Source organism: Myotis davidii, unplaced genomic scaffold (assembly GCF_000327345.1).
Source record: "Myotis davidii unplaced genomic scaffold, ASM32734v1 scaffold143, whole genome shotgun sequence".
Classification (NCBI taxonomy): Eukaryota; Metazoa; Chordata; class Mammalia; order Chiroptera; family Vespertilionidae; genus Myotis; species Myotis davidii.
In genome coordinates this window covers 1,975,187-1,987,796 of record NW_006294876.1, presented here as the reverse complement: position 1 = coordinate 1,987,796, position 12,610 = coordinate 1,975,187, and the positions used below count along the sequence as shown (strand labels likewise).

General features: G+C 37.3%; 1 protein-coding gene across 2 annotated transcripts in view; it reads right to left on the bottom strand.

Annotated features, from left to right (window-relative positions):
- Positions 1–4,524: 4,524 nt before the first annotated feature.
- The window catches only part of FAM134B (family with sequence similarity 134 member B), a 67,689-nt gene continuing 59,603 nt past the window's right edge, over positions 4,525–12,610 (bottom strand). For both annotated transcript variants that reach the window (XM_015567643.1, XM_006769446.2), the window contains exons 2-7: positions 12,001–12,127; positions 10,653–10,737; positions 8,549–8,686; positions 7,666–7,730; positions 7,302–7,428; positions 4,525–5,101 (exon numbers count right to left, since the gene is read on the bottom strand). In XM_015567643.1, the coding sequence (XP_015423129.1) occupies positions 4,608–5,101; positions 7,302–7,428; positions 7,666–7,730; positions 8,549–8,686; positions 10,653–10,737; positions 12,001–12,127 (1,036 nt within the window). In that variant the 3' untranslated portion in view covers positions 4,525–4,607. The remainder of the gene's footprint in view (positions 5,102–7,301; positions 7,429–7,665; positions 7,731–8,548; positions 8,687–10,652; positions 10,738–12,000; positions 12,128–12,610) is intronic.

Here is a 12,610-nt window from a genome sequence, read left to right as displayed (position 1 = left end):
GTTACCTTTCGGGGGTAACAAATATAGAGTATAAGACAAACATTTAATAAGTGGTTTACAATTTCTATGAATTCTGTGGTCATAAAAAAAATGTTAAGTATTGTGATTTTCAGTAAACAATTCCCCCACCTCATCCCATGTATCTCATAGTTAAAGGGAACACAAGCTAGAAGCTGTGTGCCCCAGTTACATGCAAGCATGTGCTGTGTAACTGAGCAACTTATTTAATGCTGTTCTTCTTGGCGGGGGGGAAGAGGGGACCTCTTACTTAACAGTAATCACAAAGATTACACACAATCCCAAGTGTAATTGTTTTCTATGTTTTAGGTCAAGGGTGGGCTAACTTTTCCTATAAAGGGCCAGATAATAAATATTTTAGGTTTTGTAGGCCTATGTTCTTTGTCACAACTATTCAACTTTTCTGTTGATAGCATGAACGCAGCCATAGACAGTACATGAATGAGTGTTCTAATAAAACTTTATGAATGCTGAATTTTGAATTTCATATATTTTTCACGTCATGAAATATTCTTGATTTGTTTTCAACTATTTAAAAATGTAAAAAAAAATACTTTAGCTGGTATTCCATACAAAAAGGTTGCAGGCCAGACTTGGCCCACAGGCCATAGTTTTCCAACCCCAGTCTTAGACACTTTATCCTCATAACATATTAGGAGGTGGGTGTTATATGTTAATTTTATAGATAAAGGAAACAGGTACAGAGACGTGAGGTGACTAGAGTCCCACAGCCAGTAAGTGTTAGAACCATTAAACATGATTAGTGACGAATCTCATACATGGTCCAGAGTCAGCTGAAATGATAGACATTTTTGCAAAACTTTTCATCCTTTATTCCACAGCATTTATTGGGTTATGAGGCCAATAAAGTGTAGGCCCATTGAAAGAAACAGAGTTTTCTTATAAGCAGGTACTTGTTGATTGAATTGGTTTTCATGTTTGAAAAGATGGCTTAATTGAAACACAGGCTGGGGGAGGGGGGATCACTGTCTTGGTTTTACACAGTTTTTTTTTATCCCCTGAAAGTGTTTCAGATGCTTTTTTCCTCCCATTCATTCTCAAAACATCCCTGTGAGAAGGTAAGAATTAGCTTCCTAATTTTATGTTGGGGACATTGGGGTAGTGGTCTTGGGATGTTATGTGACTTTGACATTGTGACTTAGGGCCATAACATTAACATCAGAACCAGGTTCCTACTTCTGACATTCCATCCCCCTGAAATGCTTTGGTGGAAATGGAGGAACAATACACACAAAAATAGTTCTGGGACTTTTTAATTTCATCATGATCACAAATGACCTATGACAACAGTTTAGTAAGTGTTTTCAGAATCATTTCTACCTTATAACTAATATAGTTGGAGCAGTGTAAACTCTACATCAACTAAATTATATTTTTCTTAAATGTAGATTTGCTTCTGACCTAAACTCAGTAATATGCTGGCAGTTGCCACTTATTTAAAAGGAAGAAAATTGCCCTTATTTCAAATATTGCAGGGATATGCCTAAAGGTGTTGAGGATGTTTGCCAATTGCAAAATCTTATACAAGTTTCTTTTCTTAAAAGAATACTAAGCTGGAGAGGGGCAATTTTTTTAAAAAATCACTTTTGAAGATTTTTAGGGTAGGAAAAAGCAAAGATGTTTCAGAATGAGAATATAAACACTGCTTTAACCCTGGGTTGACCTTCCAAAGCAAACTTGACCTTCTTGGACTCTGTTTTATTGTTTCAGATCAATATGCATGATCAATGTATACTATTCTCGTTTTGCTCAGCATTTTCTACTGGAAATGAGCAAAACATTTTTCTACAACTCCTCTATAATTAAAAAATAAATACATGCTTCAAATTTTAATGACTGCATCAATCCTGATGGTAAGGGATATAGAGTCCCCCCCCTATACCGGATCAATCACAGGGTTTACTGTTACTATATCTTAAAATCAGAAACAAGATTATTTATAATGCTCCCCCACCAAAAAACAAACAAAAAACCATAGACACCCAAAAAAATAAAACCCCTCCATATCCCTGTTAGTCTGAATTAAGAATACCATTATTGTATGTGTAAATTTGTGATCATATTCTCAAACAAATAACATTGAAGTGCCAGGTTCATAGGCAGACAGTGAAGATTTAAGGTGATAAAGCCACTGTTGATAGCTGGCATGTCTCCTCCATAGTGCTGGTAACACATTTTTCTACCCTCCCTTGTCCTCATCCCCTCCCCATCCCGAAGACCCTTTTGACTAATAGTTAACAACATTTGATTCTAGTACATTGTTCAAACCATCAACTCCTGAGTTTATCTTCTTGTGTAAGCTTGTCCACTGAATTGTAACACATTCTTTAATTATTTGGATTATTTAACTTCTTATTTTCCCCTCAATGAAGAAATTGAAATGACCTTCAAACTTTTTGACTTTATGGCCAAAAATATTTTTTAAATGAAGAAACATACACATTAAAAAAAAAAAGGGAATCCTAGTCACAACTATTTATAAATGTGTGACTGTATTTTTCTTCATGTCCAGAAACTCTTATTGAATAGAATTCAGGTATATTTCTCCCAAACACACACAGTTCATAGATCTAACACCAAGTTTTCATTTGTACCAAAATAGGCAAGATAATGAAGGCACAGGCTCACTGTGTATCAATAAAGGACATCAAACACAGTCATGAGGCACTAATGACATATAAGCATAGTCAGTCACAAAAAGCAGGTGTTCAAAGTCTTCAGTAACTTCTCTCCCTTTCACATTTGGCAAAAATCAGTCTAGATATTTTAATATCTCAGAAGGAAAAAAATAAGAGCTGCTACATTAAAATGTCACATTACCTATGATTAGGCTAGCCTTTAGAAAATAAAATGAAGGGCGGGATCACAGATTTCCTATATTCTTGGATTATCCTTCCTTTCTGAGGGTCTCAGATATCTGTATGCATCTGCAGACATGCCAGCAGTACTGAATATTGAAAAGACTGCCAACAGTCTTTGCTGGCATGGTCCCTCAAACTATTAAACATTACATTGCAAAAGCACAATTAGCTTGATTCTTGCTCTTTAGTCCTTTGTTAAAAACCTCCGTCAAATCTGGTTATTAAAGGTGATCAAAAAGTTTAAAATAATGGAAAAACATATTCTAGCTTCCCAATGAGAAACATTAAATATTTAGACTTCACTGGCAAATAAATACATATTAAAGCCAAGCAAGTTTTTCTCCTGTAGGAGAATTTATACAGACTACAAAAACAGTTATTTTTTTCTACTACTGATGACCACATCACTCACAGAACAGATCAGGAACTAGTTTCATGATTTTAAGAGACCGTTTTTTCCCCCCATGATACTATATCAAAGATGAGGGCTTTACCTAGATCTGTGCAGGCAGAATAACTCTGCACTCATGATATCTCTATTACAAATATATGATAATTGAACCACAAAACATAGCCCAATATCTGTTTACAACGTTATATGTGATACATAATTACTTGCTTTCTATGGGTTAATATCACCCATTGCGGGACTAGAGCTGACAGTCAATGGAGCATGCCATTTACAAGTAAGCCTAAATCTACAACTGCAGAAATAACAATGGAAATGTACCAGCTTATCCACAGGAGTTAAATACATTTTAAGAATTTTTCCTAGGAAATTAATTTTGATATTATTTTCCAAATCTTCAACTAAAGATGCCTCAATAATTTTTACCTTTTTACAACAAAATCCACCAAAAATATTTATCTGTTTCCCAGTGTTAGCAACAAAGGGGTTGATATAACATGTATTCCCAATTAGTTATTAATGATTCAGTGAATTACAATAAACTGTTTTTGCATGCTTGAAAAATTAATTGTAAAGAAAAAATAATTGTAAAGGAAAAGTAAGGAGTACTAATGGAAGGATTGCAATAATTTCATGTTTTCTTTTTGCTTTAAATATAACCCCTAATATTCATCTCTGAAAACACAGCATGTATATATATGTGTGTATATATGTATTTTTACACACATACATACATATACACACACATGTCAAGTTGACCCTTGAACAATGCGGGGGTTAGGGGGTTAGTTGACCCACTGCACAGTCAAAAATCTGTGTATATCTTTGACTCCCCCAAAAATGTAACTATTAATAGCCTACCACTGATGGAAGCCTTACTGATAACACAGTTGATTAACATATTTTGTTTATGTATTATATACTGTATTCTTACAAGAAAGTCAGCTAGAAAAACAAAATGTCTAAGAAAATCATAAGGAAGAGATAATACATTTATAGTATTTATTGAAATAATCCCGCACAGTTCAAACCCATTTGTTCAAGGGTCACTTGTATATATATATTTTTTTCATTTCCATGCTTATTACATAAAAATAACTATCAGATATATCAATCTATCAGTGTCAGCTGATATATATCCAATTAATTCACTGCAGAAGGGAAAATAAGACAAAATAATCTAAAGCAATGAGTAAAGCTCACAGTTCAAAAACATTTTTTTTTTTTTTTTTTTTTTTTTGCTTGTTTGAAATTTTTTGATAGTTTATCTGTGCTCTGTCATATAAGCTGATTCCAGACTAGTGGCCTCCAAGTAGATTTGAAAGGAAACCTGAAGACTTCTTAGTTTGCTGTGCTTCTGCTTCCTGGTCTTGTGAAAGTCCCAATTCACTCTCAATTTGATCGAGCTCTGACTGGTCAAGGAGTTCAAAGTCATCCCCTTCTTCAGTGTCTGTGTCCTCTCCCGGGCTGGGTGCAGCCTGAGAAAGGGCTTGCTGCGCGCCCTCTAACTGGTCTTTGATAGCAGCAGTCACTGCAGCTGTGATGACGTCCCCAGCCAGGTTGCTCATCAGGTGAAAGGTTTGGTCACTGCTCAGAGGAAGGGTGAGACCAGCTGGTGACTGCCTCTCTTTGCTGGGTCTGAGGCCGCTGTCCAACTGTTCCTTTTTTCTCTTGAGCTCAGTGGGCAAGCCGAGGCTCAATTCATCTTCATCATTTGTTCCCATGCCATTTTCTAGAGATGGAAAATCTGAAAGGCCTCGAGAGAAAACTTCCTCACTAGGTCGGTCAAGATCTGTAAAACGTACAACAGAAGTTCATGCTTAAGCACCATGATAAATTTGAAATGAAAGAGCTGTCTAAAAGATACTGATTTTAATCTAAACCCTCTGGGCAACCTTGGCATTCATCTAGCTGCCTGGTTCAGTTTAAATAAACCTAACCACACATATTGGACCCCTCCCAAATCTGGGGCACCATCTCTCCACAAGTACACAAATACTACATGCCCACGCCCCCCTTATGTCTTTAATGTTCCTCCTAAGCACAGAGCAGTGTACATAATGACTTACTATTCGACTTAACATTAGCTTGAGGCTTTGACTAAAGTTTAAATGTTCACCATAAACAAATATTTCATCCTGTCCCTGGGGAGGAAATTAGCTTAAGCCATTGTGGATATGTATGATCACAGAATAAGAAATATTTCAATTGGAGGTTTTCATGGTATCTGGTATAGAAGATGGGGAATATTACCCAACCTCAGCATTTTCATCCAGGAAGATCTGAGTATCTGCAGCCTGTGTTGTTTAAAGCAATTAATTAGAAGAAGCTATTGCTCCTTCTATTCCACATTCAACCTCAGAGCATATGGAAACATTTGGCTTTACATAAAAATAGCTGCAGGCTTGATCCCTGGCAGGAGGGGTGCAGGAGGCCACTGATCCATGTTTCACTCTCACATCGATGTTTCCCTCTCCCTCTCCCTTCCTCTATCTCTAAAAATCAATAGAAATATATATTTTAAAAATAGTTCATACCGTTTTAACCAAACTAGTGTCCTGAACACATGTAGGAACATTTGTAAAATTTGGCACATTTGAAAGCAATGCCAGGTTCATAGGCAGACAATGATTTTATTTTCACGTTTCAGAGAAAATCTTTCAGTATAAAGGTTAACTCTTTACAACAGTGATTTGAAATCCTTGGTTTAACTAGCGAAAAGTCTCATCTGTGGGTTGGGTTATCGTCCTTCCCTTGTGTAAATCTGAGGTGGGATGCTGAAAAACAAAGTGTTTGTTATCTAGGTCTTGTGGGTATTTAGCGCTTATAGAGCTTCGATGGATGTCAGTGATCCTCTTGGTCTAATGCATTTTAAAGATGAGGAAATTAAGGTCCCCATAAATACTAGTATAAGGTCACACAGCTAATTACAAAGGCAAGCCAATACTTGGGTCTCCCAGTCCCCAAAACTGTCTCCTTTCCAACCCTACACAGCCTCCCTCCTTTCTCTAGAAAAGAGTGTTCTTGCTTGTAAAAGTACGTAGAAGACAATTTGTTCAGAATCCTCCATTATAGCCTGCTCATATTTTCAGTATATGGCTAAGATGACTTGAAATAATCCAATAAGACTAGCTAAAGTTAAGTTACTGCACATGAGTTGTCTCTCAATTTATTTTAAATTGTACTTAACCTAATTATTAAAATAAAAGCATTTCTTGTTTATTTTTAAACTGACTTTGGAGACAAACATGAGAAACCCTGGAGTCAGCTTTGGATTTGGGGAACTTGGCCTCCATGCTCAGTCCCTGTGAATGAGGGCTAGGCTCAGATATGTGGGATTGGTTTCTCTCTTCCCCTCCTCCCATTACCGCTATAAACAAGGTCACCAGGCTTTCGAGAAGTTAATTTTGTTCACTGTCAATCTTTATATGTTTTCTAAATAAAGGCAGATTTTGGACACTGACTTTAGATTTGTTTTTCATACTCAAAAAAAATAGCTCTTGACATATAATTCAGACATTATCAAATTTATCCCTTCAAAGTGTACAACTCAGTGGTTTTTAATATATTCACAAAGCTGTACAACCATCACCACTATCTAATACTAAAACATTTTCATCCCTCCAAAAAAACCCTCATACTAAAAAAAAAAAAAAAAGAAGGAAGAAACCCATGTAATTAACAGCCACCTACCATTCCCTCTTCCCCAGGCCCTGTAGTAGCCACGTATCTACTTTCCATGTATATGGCTTTATCACATAAATGGAGTTATTCCATATATCTAGACTTGTCTGGCTTCTTTCATTTTGCCTAAAGTGTTCAAGGTTCATCCATGTTGTAGCAAATACTAATACTTCATTTCGATAGCCAAGTGACAGTCCATTATATAGATATACCCCATTTTGGTGAGCCATTCAGCAGTAGACAGCGTTAAATATTTTGCATGCACTCATAATAATAAAAGAGAGAGAGAGAGAGAAACGTGAGCATACCGTCAGAAGTGTCTGTCTGTGGAGTGTATCCTTCTGAAAGGTTGAAGGTCCCATTGTCAGTCCAGGACACCTCGGATACGTCTGTGTCGGACACAGACAACTCTTTGGCAGCCACCGTGAGGCTAATCTGTGTTAACATAAATACCAGTGGCACATTCTAAACTTCTGTGGCAAATCTTTTGGAAACTCCATACTACCACCAAAAATGTCAGGCTAATAAAAACCAGGTGAGTATTTTTCCCTTCAGAATTGTTCAATCATCTTAGAGAAATAGGAGGAGTCGATTGGGAAAATCATTCTGGCTTTAAATCAATTTACAGTCAAACTACACAGGAACAAATGGAAAAACTAAACAAAAAAATACCTTAGGACAAAGAGCTGAAAAGTCTAATTCACTGTCATCTTTGTGACTTTTTTCTTTGTCTGCTTCTGTTGAGAAAAAATTGGGGAGCTTTCAGTTTCCCGGCCAGCTTAGACATCGTGTATCTTATCCATTACATGTCCTTACCCACATTCCTCATTTTCTCCAACGCTTCCACGGAATTAAATGTTTGCACATAACAAGTTTCACTTATTTGCAGAGGTGTGATTTCTGAGGGGAATGGTCCGTATCAGTGGTTCTCACAGTGTGGTCTCTGAACCAGCAGCATCAGCACCACTGGGAACTTGTTAGAAATGCGAATTCTCAGGCTCTACCCTAGCCCAACTGAATCAGAAACTCTGGCGCCGGGCCCAGCAATCTCTGCTTTAATAAGCCTTGTTATTAAAAGGCAGTTGTGGTGCATGCTATAGTTTGAGAACGTATAAGGTCACAGGACAAGTTAAAAAGTGAAAACTGATGACACTGAGTTTCCCTCTATGTATTTTGTTTCCCTTCCCATTCTTTTGATGCCTCTTCTATGGTTCCCACACTCTTAGTCCTACCTATGTCATTTTTTATTTGCAATAGCCACCCCAAAACAAAGCAAATTAAAGAAAGTAAATCGTAAATAGCAAATATAGAATGGTTGAATTCTTTTCTCCCTCTCTGAAATTTAATTAGAAAGTCCATTTATTGTATGTTTCAGAAGATAATAAAAGTCTACCTAAATAGGAAAGGCTATGTTACTTTGGGGAAGGGGGTGAGCTTCTGTAATAATATGCTGTAAAAGGCAAACACCCTGAAATGTATGGAAAGTGATTTCATAATCAATAGCCCGCTGATGTCTCATTTCATGTGTGGAATCTAAAAGTCAAACTTTACCTACCAGATCTCTCACGTTTTTTCTGGTTAATATATTCTCCAATTCCAAAATCTAGTTTCAGCAGAACTGACTTGATTTTGCTGTATAGTTTTTGTCCCATATCATTACACTTAAACAGTGGACACAAAAATGCACACAGTACTGAAATATAAGAAGGAAGAGAGTGTGGGTAAGATGATCTTCATTTCAAAAGGCTACATCTTTGTATTTCACAAAATATTTCAATTCCCCTTAGTGACAAACAGAAGGGTTTTTTTCTTAGGGAAATGCTGCTGTGAAATAAGTTTACAATTTCAATTCTTCTCCCTGCAATAACAACATTTATTCCTACATGCATGCGCGCGCACACACACACATGCGCGCACATACACACACACACACACACACACACACGTTTATAGTCATTGTTTTCAAAGTCTTACAATTAGATCAACTCCCTCCCTTCAACCCTTTACCCTCAAAATTTATACACAGATTCCATGCTTTCCAGACAACAGTCCTGGGTTAAGATCTCTACTTATTTGTTAAATGCAAATGCACCATGGGGAAATTATTATCTACTTGTCTCTCATCAGTCATATTAGGATAGTAACGTTATTTCAGGGCTGCTGTGAAAGGAAAATGAGATGAATGCAAACCATCTGAATAATATGCCTGGCCCATATCAGACTCCCCTTCTCCACTCTCTCCTCCTCTACCTGCTGCACAAGGCAGATCAGAGGCTGACATTCTACATGAATTCTATTTGGGAGAATGGATTTGAGCTCGGACCATTTGCCATCTGTGGTATGCACTGGGAAAACAAAAAGAAATGAAGGCTGTATTGTCTCCCCTAATGTTTATTTCTTCGTTGTTGTTAGGAAACGTGCCTATTTACCTTTCAAATAGGAGATGCAAACCAAAATACCTCTAGCAGCCAAGGTGGTATGCAAAAATTTTAAAAGCTGGTGTGAGAAAAATAGGGAAATATAAGGGTTAATTAAGTGGAACATGCCCACACCATCTAAAGGTGGCAGCACTAAATCATATTTTTCAGGAGAAGCAGGAAATCTACATTTTTTACAGCATTTTCTAATTATAATTGAGGTACAGTAAATTACACATATTTAAAGTGTATAATTTGATAAATTTTGAGCCAGGCATACAACTAAGGAACCATCACCACAATCAAGAAAGTAACTATATCTACCATCTCCAGTTTCCACATGTGTCTATTAACCCTTTCCTCCTGCCTATCCTTGACCTCTCTTACCTCAGCCTCAGGCAACCATTGCCAGCTTTATCACTAAAAATTAGTTTGAATGATACATAAATAAAATCAAATATTATATACTCTTTTTTAAAAAAAAAATCTGGCTTCTCCCACTCAATTATTTTGAGATTTATCCAGATTGCTGCACATACTTGTTTTTCATGCTGAATAAAAATCCATTGTATGGATATACCACAATTTGTTTTTCCGTACATCTATTGATGGTCATATAGGAATTGTGTTCCATTTTTGCCTCCTACACATAAAGCTGCAATGAACATTCGTTCATGAGTCTTTTGTGGAAAAATGCTTTCATTTTTCTCAGGTAAACACCTAGCTATGAAATGGGATATAAAGTAGTTTTTAAGAAACTGCCAAACTGTTATCCAAAGTGGTTGTACTATTCTACTTACCCACCAATAGTATGTGAGAATTCCAGCTGCTCCATATGCTTGCTAATGCTTGATATGATCAGCATTTTTAATTTTAGCCATTCTGATGTAATGGTATCTCATTGTGGTTTAACTATTTTTTGAGCCACAGAACATGCACAAGGGCAAAGGTATTCGTGTGTCTGTGGGGGTAGGGAGTATACTTATTTATAGCTTTAAGACATCATTTAAAGTAACATTAATTACTTATAATCCTGCCTTTTGGCAACCATTCTTCCAATTTCAAAATATAAACAAATCTCGATGAAAAGGAGAAATTTTGGACAGATGAAATTAAAGAACAATCAACTTTCTTTATAATAAAGAACTCATCCCCTCCTCTTCCAAACTATGGATGGTCTTGTTGACCATTAAATGATACCACATGCATCGCATAAATAGCCAAATGTTCTGCTATACTTACAGAGTAGATAGCTGAGTATAACCCCAGGAATGTAACTTCCCAAGATCATAAAAAACGTGCACACACTGCAGACCAGGAGGCAAAACTAGAAATCAGAGAAATAACACGTGACAGTTATGCATAATTCCGGGACATTGCAGAGTACAGGATACACACACACTTATTTTTCTATATGTGATCTATTAATTATGGTGAAGGCTTTTCAGTGTTCTTTTGCCCTTATTTCTGATTAATGACTATAGCGTTCAACCAGCCTTACTCCGTTTTCACACTTGGTAATAATCATTCTGACGTTCCAGAACCTAATTTCTGGCACAGGGCACAATGTCTCCCATTAATCATGCCTGTGGCTTTTAGTACTGCCAGATGCCAGAGAACTGAAGATTTATATGCCTCCAGAAACTTCTCTTACTCAGGATCACCCACTGGATATAAAGCAGCCTAGGAACTAAATCTGAAAGTTCAAACTACTTCTATAAGCAAAACATGTTACAGAAATTAGATGCATTTCTCTAAACATAACGGGAATTTGCACAGCTGATAAGCTACTGGGATAACTCTACTGGCCATTTTCTTTTTTAAATATATTTTTATTGATTTTTTACAGAGAGGAAGGGAGAGGGATAGAGAGTTAGAAACATCGATGAGAGAGAAACATCAATCAGCTGCCTCCTGCACACTCCCCACTGGAGATGTGCCCGCAACTAAGGTACATGCCCTTGACCAGAATCGAACCTGGGACCCTTGAGTCCACAGGCTGATGCTCTATCCACTGAGCCAAACTGGTTAGGGTTCTACTGGCCCATTTTCATCCTCCTCCGTAACTATATCAAATTGATCCACTTCTACATCACCTAGAAACCAGCTGTGAATGAAATTAAATTCCCACAGTGAAACATGATTATTTTCCTTCCAGGAGTCATTTTAGATTAAAAAGAGAGACCCAATTATCTCCAAAAAACCCTTCAAATGATTAAGAGTTCATTTCATTTCCCTTTGACTTCAGAACCAGGCTGAACATTATAAACTGAAATTCTTAATATTTTTTTTCTTCTTGGTCTGGATGACAAGACCAATCACCATTCATTTTGTTAAGGAACTAGATAAATAGGTATAAAAATAGGAAACCAATCCAATTTCAAACTATGATGTTGAAGTTTGTCTAATGCTGACACACGAATGATTCTAAACCTTGCTGATACCAGCTCTTATGGGATGTATTCCTAGTAGATCGTCTTCTGAACTGGAGACCACTTACAAGCTGGTAAAATAAGTTAACGCATTTGTTTCTAAGTTTACTGCACCATTTAAAGCACACACAGTCATTCTCCCACACTGGGAAACTTGCCTTGCCAGGGCTCTGCTGTTTGAAAAGAGACATTTCTTGAAGAAATATGCTGAAATTCATCCAGGATTCTGCAATACAGTGGCTGAGCCTGGGTTTTTCATCTGGTTTGGAAGTGATAACTTCCCAGCTAAAGAGAGAAGAAAACAAAAAAAAATTAAACGCACTTTGGACAATTCAACATTCATTGCTTCAGAAGCAAATATTTATTGAGCACATACTGTTGGCAACACTCTCTGGAAAGTCCCTGTGCAGAGGTAAACAAGCCAGACATCTGCCTAGCAAAGCTCAAGTGCCCAGAGAAGAAAGACAGACTAAACCACCAGCTACACAATACCCAGTTACAATAAGGGACGGCTGGGGGAGAGGTACAGGGTGGGGGCGTTGCAACATCCTCTCTGAAGAAGTCACTTGAGCCCAACCATAGTGCTCAGTGGTTGAGCACTGACCTATGAACCAGGAGGTTGCTCTTCGATTGCCGGTCAGGGCACATGCCCAGGTTGTGGGCTTGATCCCCAGTGGGGGATGTGCAGGAGGCAGCCAATGATTCTCTCTCATCATTGATGTTTCTATCTCTCTCTCCCTCTCCCTTCCTCTCTGAAATCAATTATAT